Genomic DNA, 25,580 nt, shown 5'->3' on the forward strand with positions numbered 1-25,580 from the left:
AAACAGGGCAACTGTTAAATGAGGACTGTCTGTATCGGCTGCTTGACAGCAATGGGAGATACAAAGGATTATTATCACCCAAGCAGGATGGAAGGGGCGAGACTGAGGGGTTCTGCCTCGGTGGGGACATGGACTTACGGCTCCGGGACGGGGAACAGGTTCCTGATCGGAGTAACGGATCCACTTCTGAGCGATTTCACTGTATTCCTTGTAAGGGCCTTCAAACACCTTTTGCACATCCAGGATCTGGTACTGGCAAACGGCAGAGACATCTACGTCTCCCCTGCAGGAAGTAAAGGAAAACAGGGGGTTGAGGGTTCAGGTTTTAAGGTGGTTTATTCCTGTTAGATCAGAGTTCCCTTTGTGGACTGGCGGGAAGGAGGAAGGGGATGATGCCACACAAGCAGTGAGCAAGCGCACAAACGCAGCTTCGTTTGCGCAAGTGGCAGGCAGGTGCACCCACCGCTTGTGCAAAAGGAGCACGCGTGCACGTGTGCCGTGCACCTGTGCTTGCCCACCACTTCTGTGGCCCAGTTCCGAACAGCTCAATGCCCAGGAGTGGGCCATAGATTGGGGACCCCTGTGTTAGATCAATGCCAATCTCTGCCTGGCTTTTACACATGATACACATATAAAAGATTCCTTCACAGCCTTATGGAACACAAGCTCGCTTCTGATGGAAACTAATCAAGGAGAGAAGCAACCTAGAACTAAGGAGAAACTTCCTGACAGTGAGAACAATTAACCAGTGGAACAACCTGCCTCCAGAAGTGGTGAATGCTCCAACACTGGAAGTTTTTAAGAAGAGACTGGACAGCCATTTGTCCATTATTATTATTATTATTATTAATTATTATTATTAATTATTATTATTATTATTATTATTATTATTATTATTATTATTATTATTATTATTATTATTCGTGAATCCACTGGTCTCTCCCACTTAAAAAAAGTCTACAGCCAACCTTCGGTCTTATCAGCACTATTGGAGCAAAGGGCCCCCTTGAAAAGCCTTACCAGCGTGCTTGGAAGACCCCAAAAAAGCTGGTCTCGCGCCAGTGATCGCCGTTCAGCGTGTAGGTCCCCTGGATCCGGTTGAAGTGCAGCTGCTGCTCTGGAATGGAGCAGAGCAGACGGGCCTTCAGAAACGTCGTCCACCTTTTCTGCAAAGTACGGGCGCCCCCGACATCGCCCTGCACCGAAAAAAGAATGGCCCGTGAACCACTTAAATCTCCCCACTGGGTTCCAGATTTGTGTGGAGATACTACCTCACACACACACACACACCCCTTAAGCGTTGCCAACCAGGGGAGCTTAACTGAAGTGTTTGCCCTTGGTTGTCCTACCAGCTGGGCTGCCTCCGTTTCTGGAGTCTTTTCGCTCCAGGGTTAGAGACGGGAAGCTCCAAAGGTCAGGAATTTGGAGCAAAAATAATCCAATCCTTGTGAGTTCCCCATCAGCTTCTTGCGAATCAATAGACCAGGCATCTACAAATTTGGCTACTTTAAGACTTTTGGACTTCAACTCCCAGAATTCTGGGAGTTGAAGTCCACAAGTTTGGAGACCCCCTTACAATAGACCTTTGACTGGACGCAGCTTTCAGATCCTAGCCCAGGTGTGGGGCCATTCCCACCCCCCTTAACATTGTCCTAGAAAAGCTCACTCCCCAAGATTTGTGCAGAAGTCCTTCCAGCCCTACGCGACCCCAGAAAGAGAAGCAGACTGCCTACCTTGCAGACCCGAGCCACTCGGGCTACCACCTGGTCAATGTCACAATCGTACTCCACCGCCCGCTCGCTGAAGAAGAAGTAGACTTTGTCGTCATCTCCGATATTGCTGCCTTTGCTCTCCTGGACAAATGCCGAGCCCACAAAATGGGGTTCTGCAAGGAGGAAGAGGGTCGAGATAAATAGAGGCAGAAGATAGCAACAGCGCTTAGACATATCTACTGCTTCGTAGGGCTTTACAGCAGAGGTCCCCAACCTATGGGCTGTGGCCCACTGCCGGGCCGTAGCCTCTTGGCCACCACTTAGATGTCTTTTTTTCAATGCTCTCATAACTCTGAACAGTCACTAAATGAACCCTTTAAGTCGAGGACTACCTGTACATAAAATTTTACAGAACTGTCTCGGTGAAAGACGGCCATATTTCATTGTAAACACGGATAGATAATTCAGCGTTTAGAAGCCACTCATTCATAAGCTGTGAGTAACAGCAGGTCTTCTATCCTCGGAGTATTTGGGACTATAAATTTATCTTCCAAATGTCGAAGGACTAATCTCCTTGCCCCAAGAAGCATCAAACATCATCTGATCTGTGTCTACGGCGTAATCCAGGGTAAAAACTTTCCTCACCTGTGTAAGATCTCTGCCTTCCTGAGTTAACGGAGTATGAAATCTTGTCAAGAGGGGCGCCTAAGTCATCTTAAGATCATGTCAGGGGCTCACTTGTACACGACACTCATGGGAAGGGCTGTCTACCCTCATTTTGTTCCAGGAAACCTGATCAGTTACAAAACTCTCATCTGCCAGAACATACTGTGTTCATATACACCCCAAAATGTTCTCTACCAGCCCACTTTCCCTGCAGTGGGCACACTTCCAAAGCAAACCCTGGATTGAAGCCACACACACACACACACACACACACACACACACACCTCCCAATATTTTTATTTTCTAAAAATGCCAGCGAGGTTTGCACGGAACAAGAGGCAGGAATTAGACGGTGCCAAAGACTGGCGCATTGCTTTACAAAATGTCAGAACTGGGCGGCATCAAAAATGGAATAAATACTAAAAATGTCAGCTTCCCGCCGATTTATTTTCGGTTAATTAAAATCAAATTAGAGTAATTTGGAGAAAAGAGAGGCTATGCCCTTGTCCAGATTAAAGAGGTGACGTAGTAGAATCTTGCAAGACCCTCTGCCCGATATCTTGGCTCTCTAGATCTCTCCGATGATGTAAGACAACTTCCTGTTCACCCCTTTTTAATCCAGAGGGCAAATTGCCAACAGTTCCACAATGTACTACTCTGCAGCTACCAACAGATGGCAGCAAAGAAATGGCTGCCAGGAGATACAGAAAGCCCAAACTCTTTGCTGCCATCTAGTGGCTCTTGAGTTTTCTGCCACATCCAGATCTAGAAGCCCAGCAAAATTCCACATTCATATAATATGTGACGTTGTCCAAGGAAATCCACCACATTCTGAATGAACGTAACAGCCTAGCTTCAACAACGTGTTATGACAGTGGCTGGGTTCTCCCCATGTGCTGACCAGACAGTGACCACACTCATCTAAGTGCCGTCTAGCACGCTGTGCAAACCTAGCCAGTTCAGAAAACACAACAACGAGTATAAGTTACTCCAAGCCAATTAGAACAATGCAAACAATATAAATAGCATATACGTCCAATGTGCAGCATGTGTGGCACTCTGATCCTCCCTCTGCCCAGTACAGAAAACGTTGTGTAACTATGCTGACAAGTTCCAAAGAAGAAACATACATCCCCCACATCCCCCTGTAACATCTCACCATTCAGCCACGTAGGCAGGTGCTCAGTCTTGACGGGATACTGGGGTCCCAGATTGCGCAGGATCACAGGATCAGTACCCAGGAAGTTGTTGTGTGTTGCGGAATACAACTCTTCCTCTGAAACAGGCAAGGAAAAGACATTAGCCTAGCTCACGGGGAAGCCTGGAGCTCCCATCAAGATTTTGAAGAGTAGATATGCTTGATTGTCCCCCTCGGTGTGATACCCCACCATCATCCCCTTTAGCTCCAAACACAGACGCTCTGAGGATCACTTACCCACAATGAGGCTTGTGTATCCCTTGGCAGGATCGTACGGACACTTGCCCTTGCCTTCCTCGAAGGAGAACCTCTCCAAGGAGAAGGTGGCCAGATCCTGAAAAAGGCATCCCCCCCAAAAAAACCCCCAGAGGCTGTTAATAAACCCTAATAACAAGCTGGGCTGCTCAAACCGTATCGCGCAAGGACCGTGTTTCTGCTGTACTCACAATGTAGCCACATTTGGGCTGGAAGGCGTAGGTGCCACAAGTGTACATGTGAGAGCTGTTGTAGGTCTGGAGGAAGCGGATGTAGTTGAAGCATTCGGTCTGGGAGGGAAAGGAGAGGTTTGTTAACAAACTCCCCCAACCCACCTAGGCACCGGGGTGGTGGTGGTGGTGTCTGCGTTGAGCATTTGCTCTGCTGCTGCGCAGAGATACAACATCCTGAAAATGGAGCCGTCTTTAACAGCGGGTAGCTAATTCTCAAGGCGGCCCAGATTGGCTTGAAGTAAAAAAAAAAAAAAAAAAGATCTAAGAAAGCTGAGAGAGAGTGGAGAAAAGAATTTAGACATCAGAGGGGAAAAGCTTCAGCAGCCTGCAGAACGTCCCCTCCCAATTCTTAATTTTAAAAAGCATATTTAATGGAAACTGCAGAAGGCATCCTTTTCCAGGGCAAAATGTGCAGGCACGGCGGCTGCGTTAGCAGGGGAGAAGAAGCCAAGATTCAAGTCAACCCTGGCTTATTGTATCTGAACCGCGGGGCGCCTACAGAACAGATTTTTACTTCCCCGCTTCACTTCCCAGTCTCCAGTGCAATTATTAAGCAAAGCAGGAATGCCACCCAAACGAAGGATTTTGCCTTGTTGCTTTTTTTCACAAGGCAGAACATAGAATACTAAGAGTTGGGAGGGAGCATGGAGGTCTTCTAGTCCAACCCCCTTGCTTGAGCAGGAGATCACACACCATTTCAGACAAATGGCTATCCAGTCTCTTCTTAAAAGCCTGCAGGGATGGAGCACCCACAACTTCCGTAGGCAAGCAGTTCCACTGGTTAATTGTTCTCACTGTTAGGAAATTTCTCCTTAGTTCTAGATTGCTTCTCTCCTTGATTATTTTCCATCCATTGCTTCTCATCTTCCCTTCTGGTGCTTTGGAAAACAGTCTGACCCCCCTCATCTTTGCAGGAGCCCCTCAAATGCTGGAATTCCTTGGCTCATAACCCTGCCTTGTTTGGGCTAACAAATCTAAATTTGCATTTTGAATTCCCATTCGAGTGACACATACAAGTAGCCTTGACTTAACAACAATTTGTTTAGTGACCGTTCCAAATTACAACAGCACTGAAAACGCTGGCTTACAACTGATCCTGGCACTTATAACCATCAGGGCATCCTCTGATCATGTGATCAAAACTTGGGTGCTCGGCAACCGGCATGCATTTACAAGGCTTGCAGTATCCCAGGGTCATGTGAATGCTGTTTTGAGAGCTTCCTAGCTGGCTTCCGATAAGCAAAGTCAACCGGGGGGGGGAGCCGTATTTGCTTAATGACCGCATGATTTACTTAACCACTGCAGTGATTTGTTTAGTAACTGTGGCTAAAAAGATGATAAAATTGGCCACAATTCACTAACAACTGCCCTGGTTAGCAACAGAAATTCTGATTCCAATTGTGGCCATAAGCCAAGGACCACCTGTAACCAGGATTCTCCATCTGGCACCCTACAGCCTACACGGCATAATTCACTGTGTCTAATGGGTAGGGATGAATCAACGGCTGATCTCCCATCTTTTTTTAATGAAAGTTACTTCTGATTAATGAAAAATACCCTGGGCTGTTTAAACTGATATTAAATATACATGAATTGATGAAAGTAAGTATTTCCAACAGAGAGACTTTCCAGAATATTAAAATGATCAGCTGAAAGGATGCAAAAACTAAAAAGCGTGACACGGACTTGTGTCCACCAGTGTAATCTGGGGCTGTCTTTGGTCTTCTCCACAGCCCTTAGATACAATCCTTAGAGGATTGTAGTCCTCCACTTACAATCACGATGGGAGCCCACATTTTTTTTCGTTGCTACTGCATAAGGTCTGGGGGTTGGACTAGAAGACCTCCAAGGTCCCTTCCAACTCTGTTTTTCTACGTTAAAGGATTTTACAGAAGGAAGGGACCAAATGTGGACCTTTCAGAAAGTGCTTACCTGATTACTTCTGCCTTTTTGGATACATTCTGCTTTTCTCTCTGCTGGAGCCTCCCAAAGTATCTGTAAAGAACAATTATTCCTCTTAATTGCCCTCTGAGCAACAGCATTTGAAGGTTGACCCCACCCTGTCTCACCAAGTTTGGGTTGTGCTGCCAGTGATGATGGGAAGGAAGGCTGATTTAGTGCCCATAAAGCCCAAAGGGACCTGCCCTTCCATTAATGACCAGGGGACAGGCAGATCCTATTTATTTAACCAGGAATTAAATAGCAAGCAGGATCGTCCCTCACAAGTCTAAATCCACCTGTCTCTCATACATCTTTTACCTTACTTATAGATTGGAGCATTTTGTAGGCATGCTGAACCATAAACCAAGGAAATGGGTTGGCTTGAAGCACACGAGGCCGTCCAAAAACAAGATTAAAGGTGATGAAACTCAGCACGTGGGATTAAATGCTGGTGCTTCGATTTTAAGGGACCTGGTTCCATGTGGCAAATGCTACAACAGTCAGAACTAAACAGAATTTCATTTGCACAGGTTTGTGGAACCGGTGGCAAGAAAGAAGTCCTTAGGTGATCCACTACTGGAAACAGAAGCACCAGCCTGGAAAGCAGGAGATCCAGAATCCCAAACCCTTCTACTTACTGCTTCCTCCATCTCCATGGTGCTAATGCTCAGGGCAAAGATGGCTTCACGAGCCCCAACGTAGAGCAGTCCTTTGGGGTCCACCAAGGTCAGCGTGGTATAGTTGGACACTCCTGCCATGGAGAAATGTTTGGTCCCTTCTTTCAGTTCTGCAAGGGAAAGTTGGACAATCTTGAGAAGGTGGTCTTCCCTTCCAGCCCCCAATTCCATAGACAGAAGACCTGCAAGAGGGTCTTCGTCGTCCACAAAACTCTTTCTGCGTGAGCAGACCTGTAGGGAATCCTCAAATGCACATGTTCATCACCGTCTTGCTGTCCCAACTAACCAACAATGTCCAGCAAGACAAGGTCATTGTCAGTGATGGCATCATCTACTTTAGAAAAGTCTCCTGGGAGAAATGGGCCAGCTGTCTTCATTACATTGTTTTATGATCTTTCAGGCGTTGGATGGTTAACCACATCTGTCTGAATTTCCATGACTCCCTTCCTCATTATAGTGCTCAGTATGACTATGGAGAGTCTCAATTATCCAGGTCATGGTTGTCTCAATGATGCTTTTTCCAAAAGGTCACTCGACTTCCTTGGGGGTTTTTTCCCCCCCTTTGAAAATGTTTTACTTCTGACCCAAAAAGCTTCTTCAGTTCTGAGTTAACTGAGTTAACTAACTTAGAATGGGAGAAGCTTCTTGGATGAGAAGTGAAGCGTTTTCAAAGGAAAACAAAAAAGCAATAAAGTCCAATTGCCTTTTGAAAAAAACCCTTTGGGACACAGTTCCCAGTAGCCCCAGCTAGCACGGCCATTGATGAAAATCCTGGGATCGGATGTCCACCATATCCAATCAGCTAAGCCTTATTTGGTTTTCCGTGTTTGTCAGCACCATCTGCATGAATATCTTTCCTTGATAGATGTATTTATGAGTTTAGAGGTGGAGATTCACATTTTAAATAGCAATTCTGCTTTTGATACTGAAGCCCGTGAGAACTATTCTTTCCTAGTTTTCATGGGACTTTTCTGGAGGACATGGAGGATGAAGGACACATTTTCCAGGACAATCCTTTCCACACCCTCTTTTGTGGCCTTGCTAAACAAGACAGGCTTCTACATGAATATTGTTTGTTTGTTTTTTAATTCACCCTGCCAAAGATTCTTGGCTCCGTATTCCAGCACCCTAGCATGCTTCTTCAGCAGGAGAAACCAAATTAATATAATAGATAAGGCTGTCTTCAAATGGTCATATTTTGCAGCAGCAAAGGTAATCATGCTCTAGAAACCACCGGGCTTGGTTTCTAGATATTCCTGCAGAAAAACAACACAATAATTTCTGCAGCTATGCTGCTGTGAATTTATTTTTCATCTGGAGGGAGGTCCAGACTTAGCATTTTATTCCCCGTTCTCAAGAGGCCTCCCATTTGCTTCTTAAAAAAGAATACAATACTTTAAAATAAATTAAAAAAAAAACACAACTGGCTTACAAAATCTCCTTAAATGTCTCCAATTTCAGTGGGAGTGAATTGCTTTTACTCCTAAAGTCTAGAGCGTTTAATTCAAGGCTTGGCAACCTTTAATGAAACGACGTGCTTGAAATCAGAAACTTTAAAATGATAACTTTGCCAGCTTTGGAATATAAACAACTATACTTGCGCTGAGGAATATAAAATGGGGGCAGGAGGCAAGGCTATAGGAACAGTCTCTCCATTCTTTTAAATGTCAGCAGGGACTTAAATTGGACAGAGATCAGCCGATGTTTGGACGACACACTGCTGCAAATTCAATTCTTTTTAAAGGAAATGCATCCCCCAGCTTCCAAAGCTTAACCATGGAAATGAAATGGTTATAACTAAGACAAAAATGGTGGAAGAAAAGGAGAGGCTGAGATGGGATAATATAGGTTAGTGCAGGGGTAGGCAATCTTGGCTCTTTTATGACTTGTGGACTTCAACTCCCAGAATTCCTGAGCCAGCCATGCTGAGAAGAAATGGAGAGGTTTCCATGCTGGCTCAGGAATTCTGGGAGTTGAAGTCCACGAGTAATAAAAGAGCCACGGTTGCCTACCCCGGCCTAGTCCATTGTTTCTCCACCTCAGCAACTTTAAGAGGTGTGGACTTCAACTCCCAGAATTCCTGAGCCAGCCATGCTGAGGAGAAATGGAGAGGTTTCCATGCTGAGCCATGCTGGCTCAGGAATTCTGGGAGTTGAAGTCCACGAGTCATGAAAGAGCCAAGGTTGCCTACCCCTAGGTTAGTGCTTGACTTACAAACAGTTTGTTTAGCAACCGTTCAAAGTTACAACAGAATTCAAAAAAGGGACTTACGACCGTTTTTTCACACTTATGACAGTTGCAACATCCCCGTAAGCATAATTCAGATGCTTGGCAACTGGTTCGTACTTATGACGATCGCAGTGTCCCGGGGTCACGTGATCCCTTTTGCGAACTTTTGACAAGCAAAGTCAATGGGAGATGCTAGATCCACTTAACAACCTGTGTTACTAATTTGACAGCTGCAATGATTTGCTTAAAAACTGTGGCAAAAAAAGGTTGTAAAATGGGGCAAAACTCACTCAATAACTGTCTCACTTAGCAACAGACCGTTTGGACTCAGCTGTGGCCGTTAAGTCGAGGACTCCTTGAAGCGCCACCAAGGAGAAACTGGTGGCTCTCAAGTTAGGAGGACCCCATTGTCGACACGGATCAGTGCTTGTCACGGCCAACAAAAGTAGCGCCAAACGTCCACCGAATTGAAAATGGGGAAAAAGCGAAGTGAAAAGAATATAGATTTCAGCAAAGCCCTTGCTGAATTGTGACTAAACCATTTTAAATATATCAAATCGTGCAGCCTCTTTACACCTGTTCCATCCTTCAAATCAGGGTTTAAGGATGCCACCAAAAGCTGGGATCTCCCCGTCTAGGCTCTGATCCCTGGGCACTGCAGCAGGCGGGTTGATCTCTGGTGCTCTGGCTTTGTTGTAGCTTGCAAGAAAGAAGAGATTCATCTAACCACGCTGGGGCTGCGACCCTCCTGACAAGATCCTGGAATGGATATGGGCTTATTAGTGTCTGGAGAGCTAAGATTTACGGCTGGGGCTGTGGTGAAGCCTGAGAGGCAGCAGCTGGGGTGACCGTGGGAAGTTACGTGGCGCAGCGGCTCAGAGGTTAAGACGATGGTCTTTTCAGCTGGACAGTTGGCAGCCCAGGTTTGAGACCCGAGCACCATGTGACAGAGTGAGCTCCCGTCCTCACCCCAGCTCCTGCCAGCCTAGCAGTCTGAAAACATGCAAATTCAAGTAGATAAATAGGCACCACTTCGGTGGGAAGATAACAGCGCTCCGTCATGTCATGATGGTCACTTGATCATGGAAACGTCTTTGGACAATGCTGGCTCAAGGGCCCTTGAAACAGAGATGAGCACCGTCTCCTATTGTTGGCAATGACTAGCAAGAGTAAAATCCGCATGGACTCCTTTACCTTTACCTTACTTACACGTGAAGTTAGGCTCATCCTCCGTAAAACAAAGGCCGAAGATTACACGGGGCGGTTCAGAGGATCATCAAGTTATGAAAAAGTGGCAAGGAACAACCATTCTAGCTTTCCTTGGGGTAAGTGAGTAGGGAGTGATTTATTTATTTATTTATTTANGTAGTTCGTTCCAGAGGGTGGGGGCACCCACAGAGAAGGCCCTCCCCCTGGGGGTCGCCAGCCAACATTGCTTGGCCGACGGCACCCTGAGGAGGCCCGCTCTGTGGGAGCGTACCGGCCTGTGGGAGGGAATCTGCGGCAGAAGGCGGTCTCGGAGATAGCCAGGACCGATGCCATGGAGCGCTTTAAAGGTGGTGACCATCGTGGTATCCATTCTATGAATGGTCAACCCGCTGGTGGTGGGACATTTTGTGAGAATGCCCACCACGCTCTCTCCCAAACCCAAATGTACCCACACAATGTGTCCTCTTTGAGTTCTTCTTTCTCAGAAACTGTCCTTCAGAAAGAATGTCCAACTTCTCCTGCCCCAGCCATGGATCTCATTTCAGTTCCAAAGAGTTTGCTCTGCCTTGTGCAAGTCCCCGTGACCTCTTCAGATAAGGATTTGGAACATTCCACTTATTGAATTAAAAAGAAAAAGGGAAACAAAGGCTGTTTACGCAACAGAGGCCCAGGGCAAAGACGGGGCTGCCAAGCCAGCTCTGAGGAAGGGAAGCCAATCTTAGGAGAAAAAAAAAATCTGCTCTTTTCCTTGTCCCTTCGAGTTCTTAAACCACAACTCTCTGCAAGCACACTTTTGCAAAGCTGTGATGTTAGCCTGGACACAGAAATCAACCCAAACTGTCCTTTGGAAGGACAGGTGCTAAAGCTGTAGTTCAAATACTTTGTCCAGCAAATGAAAAGAGAGGACCTCCTTCGAAAAGGCCTGGACGTTGGGGCAGATTGAAGACAAAAGGAGAAGGGGACGGCAGAGGATGACATGGTTAGATAGTGTCATTGATGCAATGAATGAGAGTTTGGGCAGATTCAGGGAGATGGTGGAGGAGGTGGGCGTAGCTGGAAGCAACGGATGGAAAATAATCAAGGAGAGAAGCAACCTAGAACTAAGGAGGAATTTCCTGACAGTGAGAACAATCAACCAGTGGAACAACCTGCCTCCAGAAGTGGTGAATGCTCCAACACTGGAAGTTTTTAAGAAGAGACTGGACGGCCATTTGTCCAAAATGGTATAGGGTTTCCTGCCTGAGCAGGGGGTTGGACTAGATGACCTCCAAGGTACCTTCCAGCTCTATTCTATTCTATTCTATTCTAATCTATTCTATTCCATTCCATTTTCTATTTCTATTCTATTTCTATTTCTATTCTATTCTATTCTATTCTATTCTATTCTATTCTATTCTATTCTATTCTATTCTATTCTATTCTATTCTATTCTATTCTATTCTATTCTATTCTATTCTATTCTATTCTATTCTATTCCATTCCATTCCATTTTCTATTTCTATTTCTATTTCTATTTCTATTTCTATTCTATTCTATTCTATTCTATTCTATTCTACTCTACTCTACTCTATTCCCCTGTCTCCCAGGGAAGGCTCGCCAAGCCTGGGGAAGGTTAATCTCCAACCTACTTCGTGTTCACAGCTCACTGATTAACAAATTAGTCTCCCTATAAGCCACCAGAAGCTACAGAGTCAGGGAAGAAGAAAGGGGCGAGACCAGCATTTTCTTGGCAAAACAATGAAACCCAAGAGAGCCATGCACCATTGAAGGAATTTAAGAGGATGTCGTCCATTCAGACTAATAGCCGGTCACCCACAGAGGTTTTGGCACAAGGAGGCAACTTAGTCAAAAGCATTTCCTGCTTCTGGATCTCTGAAGGGTCACACCAGGCCGCCACATACAAGCTGCAGAGAGTCAAGAAAACAGTCTACCAAATCTAGCTCCTGGCTTCTAATCTGGTTGCAAGGAATATGGTTTGGTTATGGGGACAAGAGAGGCTGGCTTGGATTCTAACCACTCTAACCCAGAGGTCCCCAACCTTTTGGGCACCAGAGACCGGTTCCATGGAGAGAGGGTTTTTTGCGGTCTGGAGAGTGCCTGGTTTTGTTTGCACGGACCAGTTTCTGGCATGCCGGTCCACGGACCGGGGATTGGGGACCCCTGCTCTAACCGGTCTTTGACCCTGACCACAGAGATGCTCAAGATGGCTTGGCTTTCTGAAGACTGTCTGGTGAGATAGGAGGAACCCTATCCATCTGTCAGAAGAACCTCTTGTTTCCTCCCTCCCTCCCGTCCTTCCTTCCAAACATCCCAGACTGGACCAATGAAGGCCAAACAAAACTAGAAACTATCAGCCTAGTTCAGGGGTAGGCAACCTTGGCTCTTTTATGACTCGTGGACTTCAGCTCCCAGAATTCCTGAGCCAGCATGGCTCAGCTTGGAAACCCCTCCCTTTCCCCTCAGCATGGCTGGCTCAGGAATTCTCAGCATGGCTGGCTCAGGAATTCTGGGAGTTGAAGTCCTCGAGTCATAAAAGAGCCCAGGTTGCCTACCCCTGGCCTAGTTTCTCAAACTTCTAGAGAAGAGAACGAGAGGGCTAGTATGGACTTGACAAGAGTTGAAAGAATAAAGCAACACCCTAAGAGAAAAACAGCCCCACCCACTTTGCGCTGCTGCCTCCAGGCTCCCCAAACAAGCCCAGGGTGGCCTCTGTTCACCCATGTTTGCTACCTCCTGTTGTAGACCTACCAGCCTTTCTGCAAACATGAACCTCTCAAGGGCAGCATGAGCAAATTCAGCCAAACGTCTGTTTCCTGAGCAGTTTTCAAATCCAGATTTTGCAAAACAACATGGACAAAAAAAAAAAACCACTGGGGAAAAGGAATGAAGCTACAGGGGGTGCTCGGCTGGGCGCCAGCTCTATTTTGCTAATGCTCAAAATTGGTGAGAAGGAGGGAGAGGCAGGCAGGCAGGCAAGGCCAGCTGAGTTGCACATGGCATGGACTCTGCGACGCTCTCACCCCACCCTCCCGCTCGCCGCAGCCTCTCCCTGCACGTTTGGGGCACTTGCCCTCCAAGAAAAGAGAGAAGGAGGGAATCAAGAGGCGCCACGCCTGCCCTGCCCGTGCCCCAAAAGGGGTTTGTAACTCTGCCAACGCTGCTGACTCAGCAGAAGAGAGGATTAGGTGGGACCAAAACCAGAAAGTGTCCAAAAAGCCTGATGGTGCAACTCTCACTAGATAGAGGACCGTGCAAGAAAGCCACTCAGCCAGAAACTGGACTCCAGTTCCAAATTATGGAGCTAATGTGATCTGTGCCGACAGCCCCACCTTGCAATGCCTGGTCACATGTTTCTAGATTGTATGGCGTACAACCTGAGGTTCAAGCGGTGGTTTTAGCAAGCTAAGTGAACCAGACCCATCACGTGAAGCAACGTGGCTCAATTGTTGTCGTCCTGCACCTGGGCTGGATGATCTTTGTGGTACCTCCCAACATTCTATGATGTTTATGGTCTTATTGGAAAGCAAGTGGTGGTGCTTTGCTATCTCAGATACGTTGAGCGAACCCACGAGCAGGGCACAGACTGCAAAAACAAGGGAAAAAATCTAGGTAGAAAAGCCAAATTCTGTAGATACTGTTGAATTTTTGATTGGCAATGAACCACAGACAACCAAATCTGTACACTTTCGTCAGACACCTCCACTCCTGTTCAGCTGTCAACCTTACCCTAATTCTAAAGATGTCTAAAAAAAAAAGGCTAAAGAAGTCAGGCATCTTCCAAAAATGCTGAAGTTTGCTATTCCCAGAATCCTTTGCCTCTATTCCTGGAGTTATCCAGAATTCTGGGATCAACAATTCCGACTCCTTTAGAAACAGGCCAGTGGCCACACAGCAAAAGGAGCAGTGCCGGACCAAAAAGATTTAAAAAGTGGAAGAATTGTATTGGCACTTTAATTAAGCAATTTAACAAACTGTTAAATTTTAACGTATACACACAGGTTGCTTCCATACAACAACTTAATTTGATTACCACGGTGTCCCATTTCCTGGGTTCACAGAACATGCGGAACAAAATGCGAAGCCACAACTGGTCATCAGGTACCCAAAGCTTAGTGTTGCGTATATGTGTTTATGTGCAAGTAAACAAGTAAATGTGCAAGTAAAATCTGGTTGAGCAAATAGGAATCCATGTTCATCTCCTTTCACATCACAAATGGTTCTCAGGTTTCAAATAAAGTCAAGAGTTCTGTGGATGTTGCTGACTCTGGGCTGTTGGTTTTGATCTCCGAGCTTGGTGATTCGGCTGCAAACATTTCGTCTCCATTGGGGGGGGGAAGGGGAACATCTTCAGTGCGCTTTGAATTGTACTCCCGTGTCAGAGCACTGGCCTTTAAATACCTTTAGGTATTTAGGTATTTAAAAGGTATTTAAAGGCCAGCGCTCTGATGTCCCCACCCGAATGGAGACGAAATTTTTGCAGACAAATTGCCAAGCTCGGACATCAAACTAACAGCCCAACTACCATCCCGAGCTACTAATATTCAAATGCATTTCAATTGCTGATGCTGTAAACTGATTTAATTGTTTTTGGCGAGCCAGCTTTTGGCCACAACTGTTTACTGATCTGTATATAACAGCTAGTCCTTGATGTACAACTGCTTGTTTAGTCGCCGCTGGAAGTTACCAAGAAAAAGGCGATTTTAGGACTATTTTTCCACACTTGCAACCGTCGCAGCATCCCCCTGGTTGCAGGGATCAAACATTCAGACGCTTGGCAACTGGCTCATACTTATGACGGTTGCTATGACCCAAGGTCACGTGATCACCTTTTGTGGTCTTCTGACAAGCAAAGTCAATGAAGAAGCCAGATTTACTTAACAACCGTGTTACCCATTTAACAACTGTAGCGACTCACTTCACTGTGGCAAGAAGGGTTGCAAAATGGAGCAAAAGCCGCCCAGCAGCTGTCTTGCTTAGCAATGGAAATTGTGGTCATAAGTTGAGGACTACCCATAGTTTTATCTTCTCACCCTAGAAGGTGTTTGTCTTCTCACTCTGGAACCTTTTCAGCCAATATCATTATAGTCTTCTTCGCCCAACACACAGGTGACATACAGGTGAGCAGACAAAAGCCACTCGTGGCAGCACAAGAGTGATTACCATGGAGTCATCTGCTGTGCACAAAGAAGCCACAGGCTGTTATGTCTGGAACTAAAATTAGTCTGGGTGGCCACAGAGGCCCAGAGATGATTGCCGACTCCTTCCCTCCCTACGGCCAACCTGAGCATCAAGGTAGGCAGCATCACCGTGAAGGAAACTGAGGCGTCCTTGGGGAGGCAGAGAATGAGATCATACTCATGTGTTTATGACAACGTTGCGTGTTGCCTTGGGAGAGCAAGGCAATTCAGGGGAGACCACACACAACTCTGCTCCTGGCGAGCATGAAAGGTGGCGGAAGACAATAAGAACCCATTGGTTGCTCAGAAGACAAAGCAAAGTCTCCAGTTGCCCAACTGGGCTCCCTCCAGAAGGACTGGACTTCAACTCTGGTGATGGTGGCAGTGATGGAAGAGGATGGGAGATGAAGTCCAACACATCTGGAGGGCTTCAGGTTGGGGAAAGCAACTCCAGGGATTTAGCTTATTTTTATGAAATGCAACCTTGAAGCGGGAGATTTTGAAACCCTGATACAAATCTTCCCATCACACCTCAGCTCAGCATCCCATCCTTTCTTTCTTTCTTTCTTTCTTTCTTTCTTTCTTTCTTTCTTTCTTTCTTTCTTTCTTTCTTTCTTTCTCTTTCCTTCCTTCCTTCCTTCCTTCCTTCCTTGCCTCTATTGTTTCTATCAATAACTCAAGATGGTGGACATACCTAATACTCCTTCCTACTTCTATTTCCCCCACAACAACAGCCCTCTGAGGTGGGCTGGGCTGAGAGAGAGTGACTGGCCCAAGATCATGCAGCATCCTTGCCTCAGGCAGGATTGGAACTCCCACTCTCCTGTTTCCTAGCCTGGCGCCTTAACCACTAGGCCAGGGGTAGGCAACCTTGGCTCTTTTATGATTCGTGGACTTCAACTCCCAGAATTCCTGAGCCAGCACGGCTCAGCTTGGAAACCTCTCTCTTTCCCCTCAGCATGGCTGGCTCGGGAATTCTGGGAGTTGAAGTCCACGAGTCATAAAAGAGCCAAGGTTGCCTACTCCTGGTATAGGGGAAGCCTATAATGACTATGTGATTAACAGCGGTGCAAAACGGAAAATCTGGCTCCAATTGTGATCGCAAGTCGAAGACTTAACTATTCACTTCAGGGAGAGCAACTTTAGCAATGTCAAATTCATCAGCAAGAGTGATGCATTTCGCCCAGCTGATTCCCTGTTTGTTTGTTTTTTGGATGCAAAGGGGCATCCAACACACACACACACACACACACACACACACACACACACACACACACACAGCAAAACACACCTTTTCTTCTGCTAAATGGAAAAGCCCACTCCAAGAATTCTAGTTACCCCGTTCTGCTGCTACACAGATACCCTGAGCTGTTTCCATCAATAAAATTTAAGTTTACTGCGCCGATCTTTTTCCAAATGTTTAGTCAACAGCTACCAATCCCTCACAAAGCTGTCTCCACCCCCCCACCACACATACACACTTTCCAAATTCAGCTCAGATTTGTGCATCAAATCTTTTCCGTTGTCAAGGCATCCCATAGCTTATTAATCCAATCCGTCTCTTTCAAGGGCTAGAGAAACCTCCTGGACTGCCTCGTAGACGCATCCTTGCAAGCGAGTGACATATTTTAGATTAAATTTTAATGAGCGCAAAGCGGCGGTAACAACGCCAATATGAATTTACTGTTTTAAGGAGGGGGGGGAAAGTGTCCTATCTACTCTTTCCTGATACACAATACTATAAAAATTGCCTTGCAACAGAACTGGGCTGCTAAGGGGATAAATAAAGCGGCAGGTTTTTGTGTCCTTTCCGCCTGTTTATACACACAACGGGTTTAACAACAAAGCACTTCATCAGATCTCTGCCACCCTTGGAAAGGATATTAACGGAAAGGATGTCGTGAAATTGATACCCTGACCCTTCCAATTAAATTATTTGCTTAAAATTAACGTTGGAATGGGGCAAAAGGATGGTGAGACGTCCAACCTTTGTGAGAATTTGACAGTCTCGTAAAATCTTCCAGTCTTGTGAAGTTTGGGCAATTTTATTAAGAAGGTACCTACTTGGGAGCGTTCTAGGAGAAACTCTCAGGATTGCAAGACTTCAGGCAACTGTAATTTGGGGTTTGGAGGGGCTCCAAAGCATCTTGCCAGCTTGCAATATCATACTATTACCTGAAAAACTGATATTCACTAATACCGACCCCGTTTTACATATTTCACTGTTGCCATGTCTTGCCGATCTGGATTCCTACAGTCCAGATAGAGTAGCCCTATTCTAAACAGGCATATTTAGAGAGAGAGAGGGGGCAACCCAATGGAACCCCATCATTTGGGAGCCAGTGAGCACACTGGGAATTCTGCACATATGTCATAGATTAGAAGCAGTCACAAATGCTTTATTTATTCGTATCCTTTATTGGTGGCCTGAGGGCTGAGGGGTTAAGATGCTGGGCTTTTGGGCTGGAAAGCCAGCAGTCCAGGTTTGAGACCCAAGCTCCTGCCAGCCTAGCAGTCCGAAAGCATGCACATGCGAGTAGATAAATAGGTACCACTTCGGTGGGAAGGTCATAGCTCTCTGTGATGTCATGCTGGGGAAATGTCTTTGGACAGCGCTGGCTCAATGGCCTTGAAACGGGAGAGGAGCATCATCCCCCCCCAAGAGTCAGCAATGACTAGCCTAGGGGTAGGCAACCTTGGCTCTTTTATGACTGTGGACTTCAACTCCCAGAATTCCTGAGCCAGCCATGCTGAGGGGAGAGGGAGAGGTTTTCAAGCTGAGCCATGCTGGCTCAGGAATTCTGGGAGTTGAAGTCCACGAGTCATAAAAGAGCCAAGGTTCCCCACCCCTGATCTAGATCATGATTTGATGAGTTTAGATCAGGGGTAGGCAACCTTGGCTCTTTTATGATTCGTGGACTTCAACTCCCAGAATTCCTGAGCTAGCCATGCTGAGAGGAAAGGGAGAGGCTTCCAAGCTGAGCCATGCTGGCTCAGGAATTCTGGGAGTTGAAGTCCACCAGTCATAAAAGGGCCTAGTTCAGAGGTAGGCAACCTTGGCTCTTTTAGGACTTGTGGACTTCAACTCCCAGAATTCCTGAGCCAGCATGGCTCAGCTTGGAAACCTCTCCCTTTCCCCTCAGCATGGCTGGCTCAGGAATTCTGGGAGTTGAAGTCCACGAGTCATAAAAGAGCCAAGGTTGCCTACCCCTGGACTAGCAGAATAAAAATCCGCAGGACTCCTTTACCTTACTTTATCCCACCTTTATTATTTTTACAAGCAACTCCAGGCAGCAAATATATTCAACCCTCGTTGGCAAGGCCATCATAAAAATGGTACACAACAAAAAGGCCCAGAAAAAGCATGGAGCCTTCATGCATTTATTTATATAGCCACTTATGTACTGTACTCCCCACCACCCAACCCTCGCAGTGATACATAAATGGCTGCATAAACACATAAAACAATAAATAAACGACGTCTCAAGGCATTTTTGCAAATACGGATTACGCTTGAAGCTAGCTCTTCGTGCTTGCTCCCTATTCATTTTCACTTAATTAAATGCAAAAGAGAAAAGATTTAAGCTTAGGCAGAGGCCAAGGAACAGACTTGGCAGGTGCTTTGCCCACCGCTGGTGCCACGCTCAGGATTCTTTAGTTGCAGCATTGAAGAAGGGCGATCCCCGGAGATTTCTGGAGCACCTCTGAGCCCCCACCCTTAAAAATGTACCCAAAAGAGGGGCAGAGTCAATCAAACGCACAACCCCATCTGTGTTTGTTTCTCAGCGACGCGCAAAGACTGAAAACAAAAGCTGCTGGACACGCAAAGTTTTGCAGCTCTTGGAGAGGAAGAACAGGGGTGTCGCCACACCGAAATCCTCTGCCAGCTGATTCAGCTCCACTTCCACTACTGACTTCCCATCCTTTCCTCCCTAAACATCCTAGAATTGTGTTCGCTGCTAAAGGATTTCCCCCCCAGCCTTTCCAACCTGTCAGGGTTTCCTTTCAGCCTGGGGCAATGTCTGTATTACAGAACTTGGAAGTCCAGCTGTTTGAGATGACACCAGTTGGGGAAGGCTGGTGAGGTCAGAACGAATCAAGAATTTATGACCAGCTTTCCCGTTCGCCCTCCTTCCCCGTGGTGAATTTCCTTAAGACACCCAATCCTTGGATTTTCCATCTAGCTTGCTCTCTTTTCCAGAGCATGAGGTCATCCTTTTTCAGCCTATGTAATTTTCCACTTCTCATCAGTGCCACTGCCTCTTAACTCATCAGTGTCATCTGTGAATTTAATGCACTGCACTGACTGCTTTGTTTCTAGTGGCCAAGACGGTTACATAAGAGAAAATTAAAAAGCAAAATCCAGGATACTTTGGCTCACAGCTTCCCTGAAATTAAGTTCTTGCCAACTGCGTTTAAAGCTATTCCTCTTGGATAAGTTTCCTGAGAAAGCTAGGGATACCTTCAGTGATTGATGCTGCCACTATTCATAATAATAAGCACCATCATCGGCATTGACAAATTCACCATCAGTCAATTGCAGTTAATGCTGCCACTATCCATAATAATAAACACCATCGGCATTGACAAATTCACCATCAGTCAATTGCAAAAGTCAGCTTTACTCGGAATAGCTTACTTCCTGCGACGATACTTCTAACACAGGGGTCCCCAACCCCCGGTCCGTGGACCGGTACCAGGCTGCGGCATGCTAGCAACTGGTCCGCACAAACAAGCAAAGCCCCATCCGTGAGATGCAGGCAGCACAGAATACCACACACCCTCTGGTCCACAGAAAAACCTCTCTCCACGGAACTGGTCCCTCTGCTCTAACACCATCAAACATCAACCTATCCCAGGTTCTTGGGAAAGACTCAATAAGTGGATAAAAATGCCAAATCCAATCTGATCATCTGGCTGACTTGTGTGACAAACCATAAAAAAAGACCAAAAAGCAAACATCTGGAGCACCACTTGAACACCATCAGCATTGACAAAATCACCATCGGTCAACTGCAAAAGAAAGTTGTGCTTGGAACAGATGACGTCCCGTGACAATTATCTTTAATATTGTTAAACAATTGGGAAGAACTTGATAGGTGGATAAAAATGCCAAATATCTTTAATATTGTTAAACAATTGGGAAGAACTTGATAGGTGGATAAAAATGCCAAATATCTTTAATATTGTTAAACAATTGGGAAGAACTTGATAGGTGGATAAAAATGCCAAATCCAGTCTAAACATCTGGCTGACTATGCAACCAACCATAATAATAATAACAACTGGAAGCTTGTATTCCATGAAGGCTTATTACTGAATACTGGAGAGACCAAACTGGCCTACAAGAAAGACCAAATAAGGAATAGAAAAGAGACGTGGCAGGGCAAAATTATTGCATGGCCAATACATTTAAAAAAAAACAGGCAAAGCAGATAACAAGACTTGGCAATGACTGAAAGCAAGGGAATTGAAGAGAGAGCTGGGATAATTCTTTCTGGCTACATAAGACCAAGCCGTAAGAACAAATGCATACAAAGCCAGAATTGAGAAGGCAGCAACAGGCAGCAAATGCTGCCTCAGCAAAGCTGAAGAAACAGTGGATCACCTGTTCAGCTGCTGCAAGAAGATCGCCCAGACCGACTGACCATAAACGATGGCATGACAAAGCAGCAACAATGGTGCATTGAAATAGCTGCAAAATAATACCATTGGCCTGGCAAGCAAGAATTAGTGCAGGGGTTCTCAACCAGGGGTGCTCGTATCCCCTGGGGGTGCGAGACGATATTCCAGGGGGTGCAAAAACTTGGGTTTAGGAGTTTCAAAATTATAGTGTATATGCATAATTCACTGCTGTTATTTCGAACTTTTGTAAGGGGTGCGAGAACATAGGGGTATAGAAAAGGTTGGGAAGCACTGAATTAGTGGGACCATAAAATAGAGAAAGTAATAGAAAATGAAGAAATTAAAGTGCTTTAGAATTTATATAGAATTCATATAGAATTCAGACAGACAGGCACCTGCCACATAACAACTCAGACTTAACAATTGTCAATAAAAAAGACAAAAAAAGTAATATATAATGGACACCGCTGTACATGGAGACAGCAGAATAGAAGAGAAAGAACTGGAGAAAATTCCAAAATATAAAAACCTGCAAACAGGAATGGAATGACCATGGTAAAAGAAAGTAAATATAGTATCAATAGTGATTGGTGTCTTAGGTGCAATCCCAAAACTTCTGGAGCATCACTTGAACACTTTCAACACGGACAAAATCTCCATTATTCAGTTGCAAAAGGCAGCTTTACTTGGAAGAAATTACATCCTACCAGGTACTTTTAACACTGTCAAGCAACATCACCTCCCTCACCCAGGTCCTTGAGCAGAACGCACTAAGTGGGTAAAAATGCCAAATCCAGTCTAAATATCTGGCTGACTGTGCGATGAACTGTAATATTAACTTTTAAAAATTGGAACTTACTGAGTGTACCGAAAACAAAACATGGAATATCAAAATAATACAGTAAAAAGTTGGAAGTAGAACGCTGGCAAGGAAAAGCATTACGTGGTCATTTTTTTACAAAAGATGGAAGGGGAAGTGGATAAAGATAAAATCTGGCAGCGCCTTAAAAAAATCTGCGCATTAATAAATTTTCCACCTGTCAACAATAAAAAGGCCACACTGCTTGGACCCACACTTATACTATGCTGATACATCACAACATCACATTGTGGGTTCTTGGGAAGAAGTTGATGCAAGGAAGGTCAACACCAGCTAAAATACTAGCAGCTATGATTTCACATTGTTGTGTATAAAACACTTTCCATTTCAGAGTTTTGCTGTCGAAAAGGAGGAAGATTGTAAGCCACTATTATCAAAATCAATGACATTTTTTGTACCATTTTGCTCAAGCCAACAACAGGGATCCTTGCTACAAGACGCTTACAACTTAAAATTGAGAGCCACGAGGAAAGGGCAACAACAGATCAAAAAGGAACAAAAGACAAGAAATGTGAGCAAGTGCAATTATGCACCAACTTCATTCCAGTTTGGGAAAACTGGATGAGCTTCTTTGGAATATCCACAAGACTTTCTGGAAGCTTGGTACTGATGCAAAGTGGTTAAGGCTTGGGCAGACTAAGTCCTTTGTGGTTCTGAAGGTTGAGTGCAGACTTCTCTTGATGTAAAATCTACTTTAGGAGTTACTCTATGGCTGAATTCACACAACACCTTGCCAGATGTTCACCTTCAAGCCAGGTTAACAAGACACGTGCCAGGTTAAAGCTAAACAAATAAAACACATTTTGGCTTAACTTAGTGGTTTCTTTCACATAACACATTCAGACAACAGCCGAGTCCCCCAAATTAGCAAAATCCATTTCAGCCTAATCAAATTCACTCTATTAATTGATCCCCACATGTCTCATTCCATTGCCTGCCCCGGGGAATACTAGAACAGGAAATTGTCCTGGGAAATGATTTTTGTGTAGCTTTTCACCCTTGGGAGCTCACGCAAAGATTTCATCCCCAGCATTTGAGAACTAACCTTTGTACATGGTGTGATTTACAGCTGAAAAGTCAAAGAAAAATCAGTATAACTGAGATTTAGTTGTACTTAACAAAGTTGGAAATGTTTACTCTTCTCCCCCACCCCAAAAAAAGCAAGTGGGCGATCTTAAATGCCTGGCACCAGTTCTATCCAAAAAAATGTCATTTTATCATTGCCCTGTCGATGGTAGCCCTGAGCCACTGGTGAGAAGCAAAAAGTTGCAACTCTCAGATAAGGCATTAAAATCTGAATTATTGAGTCTGGTTTCCCCAAGTCAGTGGCTTTTCAAAATTAGCTTTTCCTTTTCCATCTGCTTCTATCCTCTTTACAACCTCCTGTCTCTCTTCTTTGCATATAATTAACAGTGACTCCCAATTTAATTAACAGCTTCCAGGGAGCCCCAGCCAAGCCCACATCCAAAGTACCATCAGACCACAGACTCTGGTCTGCTCTCCATTTATCTTCCCCCTCGTCAACAGTTACCAGCAGGAGTAAGTTTCTGAATGGGAAGCAGGACAAGCTAATGTCACAGACGCCCAATGAATGAAGGCTATGGTGGATAGGTTGGGCTAGCCCACCAACGAGGGACCCTTCCCCAGATCTGAGAAAGGGACAACCAGAAGAAATAGCTGGGGCTTAAAACTCTTCACATGACCAAGAGGTTTTCAAAAGTAGACTGAACCACCATTTGACCGAGATTAAGATTCCTTTTTTAACATCCCTTTTTATTTCTCATACTAACCCTGTTTTCTCTCTCACAAGCAAACCATAGTAGTTGACTAGAGGAACGGAAACTCCGGTCTCACCAGAAACAGGAACAGATTTCTTCCAGAAGTTTCTGGAAATGAAGCCAAAGGCTACAGGCCCCTCTTTGGCCACAGGTTGACCACCCCTGGTCGAGGGTATAGAGCAGGGGTAGGCAACCTTGGCTCTTTTGTGACTTGTGGACTTCAACTCCCAGAATTCCTGAGCCAGCTTGGCTCAGCTTGGAAACCTCTCCCTGTCCCCTCAGCATGGCTGGCTCAGGAATTCTGGGAGTTGAAGTCCACAAGTCACAAAAGAGCTAAGGTTGCCTACCCCTACCCTATATCAGGGGTCCTCAACCTTGGCAACTTTAAGACTTGTGGACTTCAACTCCCAGAATTCCTGAGTCAGCTTGGCTCAGCTTGGAAACCTCTCCCTTTCCCCTCAGCATGGCTGGCTCAGGAATTCTGGGAGTTGAAGTCCACCAGTCATGAAAGAGCCAAGATTGCCTACCCCTGGTATAGAGGGCAGCAGAAATTCTGCGTTCCTCTGACCAAGGGTTGGAAACAAGCAGCAAATGCAACGCCATACACCCATATTGTGCTGGAACACGCCTGTTAATGTAAATTAAGAGCTTGGCAGAGGTATGTTTTTGGCTTTCTGTTCTCAAAATCTGACAATTGGCCAGGAGGATAACATTCTGGTTGAACCAGTACGCAGGTTGGGTAGAAACACCAGGCACGTCCTAATCGTAGCTTCCCTCTCCTTCTCCTCCTCCTGGTGCCAAGAAAATGACAGAATCATGCGTCTCACAAAGAGACTGAAAAATGGAACCACACAACCATCCAGTGATCCTCTCTGTTATGGTTCTGTTCCTCCTTTTCTCAGTAAATATGAAGGATCTCTAAGGAAGCTTCTACTTGAGGCCCAAAGATCTGGAACTACTGTGTAATCTCCCCTGACACCTGGAAATCTTCGTGCTACTTCAAAAGCCTTAGCAGGGCTGCAGGCACTCTGCAAACCTAATTCCACCCTGAAGGATCATCTTGGTTTCCAGGCATGCCTCTGGATCTTGCCTGGGATGAAGGCATTATTTAAAAAGAAGCCTAACGAGATTCAGCCGTTGAAAAAGGGTTTGGTTATAACGATGCTCATCCAGCCAGGGGAAGGGAAAAAAAAAAAAAAGACCAAAAGCACGTTGGGATGGGAAAAGCTATCAGGAACTCCGCCATTTTGTTTTCGTAGTAGAAATGTTTTGTGACTGGCCACGTCCACCGTGGCAGCCGTAACATGCTTTTAGAACACAGAACATAAAATCATAAGGCTGGAAGGGAACTCAGGGGTCTTCTAGTCCAGGGGTCCTCAACCTTGGCAACTTTAAGACTTGTGGACAACTCCAAGAATTCCTCAGCCAGCAAAGCTCTTCTCTGCACTCTTTGTAAGATCTCAACATCTTTTTTTTTTGGGTATCACGATGACCAGAACTGGATGTATTATTCCACGTATGACCTAACTAGGGCAGTATAAAGCATTACTATCACTTCTGGTGATCTCTTCCATGGATGCAGCCGAGGACTGCGTTGGCTTTTTGGCAGCTGAACTCTGAAGAGATTAGAGAAGACTCCTGACCAAACAAACCATGGCCAACGGATCAATTAAGGCTCCACCCAAGCCTAGATCGAATGATTAGAAGGACAAATTTCCAAGTTAAAAAAAGGAAAGCATGATAGTTAAGATCTGAACCCTTGAGAGATGCTATCTTTCCTGTGTTTTTCAAAGAATTCAAGTAGCCTTTGACTTGCCACTACAACTGAGCCCCAAATTTTTGTTGCTAAAACACTTGTGAAGTGAGTTTTGCCCCATTTTACGACCTTTCCTGACACGCTTGTTAAGTAAATCACGGCAGTTGTTAAATTAATAACACGGTTCCGAAGTGCATCTGGTTTCCCCTTTGACTTTGCTTGGCGAAAGGTGATCACGTGACCC

The 25,580-nt window shown here is 45.4% G+C and overlaps 1 protein-coding gene across 1 annotated transcript in view; it reads right to left on the reverse strand.

The window, feature by feature from the left end:
• Positions 1-25,580, reverse strand: part of SEMA4C (semaphorin 4C) — a 44,306-nt gene that overhangs the window by 17,120 nt on the left and 1,606 nt on the right. The window contains exons 2-9 of the mRNA XM_015816507.1: positions 6,644-6,792; positions 5,997-6,059; positions 4,023-4,121; positions 3,814-3,910; positions 3,538-3,654; positions 1,734-1,885; positions 1,021-1,196; positions 139-283 (exon numbers count right to left, since the gene is read on the reverse strand). Of these exons, the coding sequence (XP_015671993.1) occupies positions 139-283; positions 1,021-1,196; positions 1,734-1,885; positions 3,538-3,654; positions 3,814-3,910; positions 4,023-4,121; positions 5,997-6,059; positions 6,644-6,792 (998 nt within the window). The remainder of the gene's footprint in view (positions 1-138; positions 284-1,020; positions 1,197-1,733; positions 1,886-3,537; positions 3,655-3,813; positions 3,911-4,022; positions 4,122-5,996; positions 6,060-6,643; positions 6,793-25,580) is intronic.

The sequence above is a fragment of the Protobothrops mucrosquamatus genome, unplaced genomic scaffold (genome assembly GCF_001527695.2).
Source record: "Protobothrops mucrosquamatus isolate PMUCROS unplaced genomic scaffold, P.Mucros_1.0 scaffold462, whole genome shotgun sequence".
Taxonomy (NCBI): domain Eukaryota; kingdom Metazoa; phylum Chordata; class Lepidosauria; order Squamata; family Viperidae; genus Protobothrops; species Protobothrops mucrosquamatus.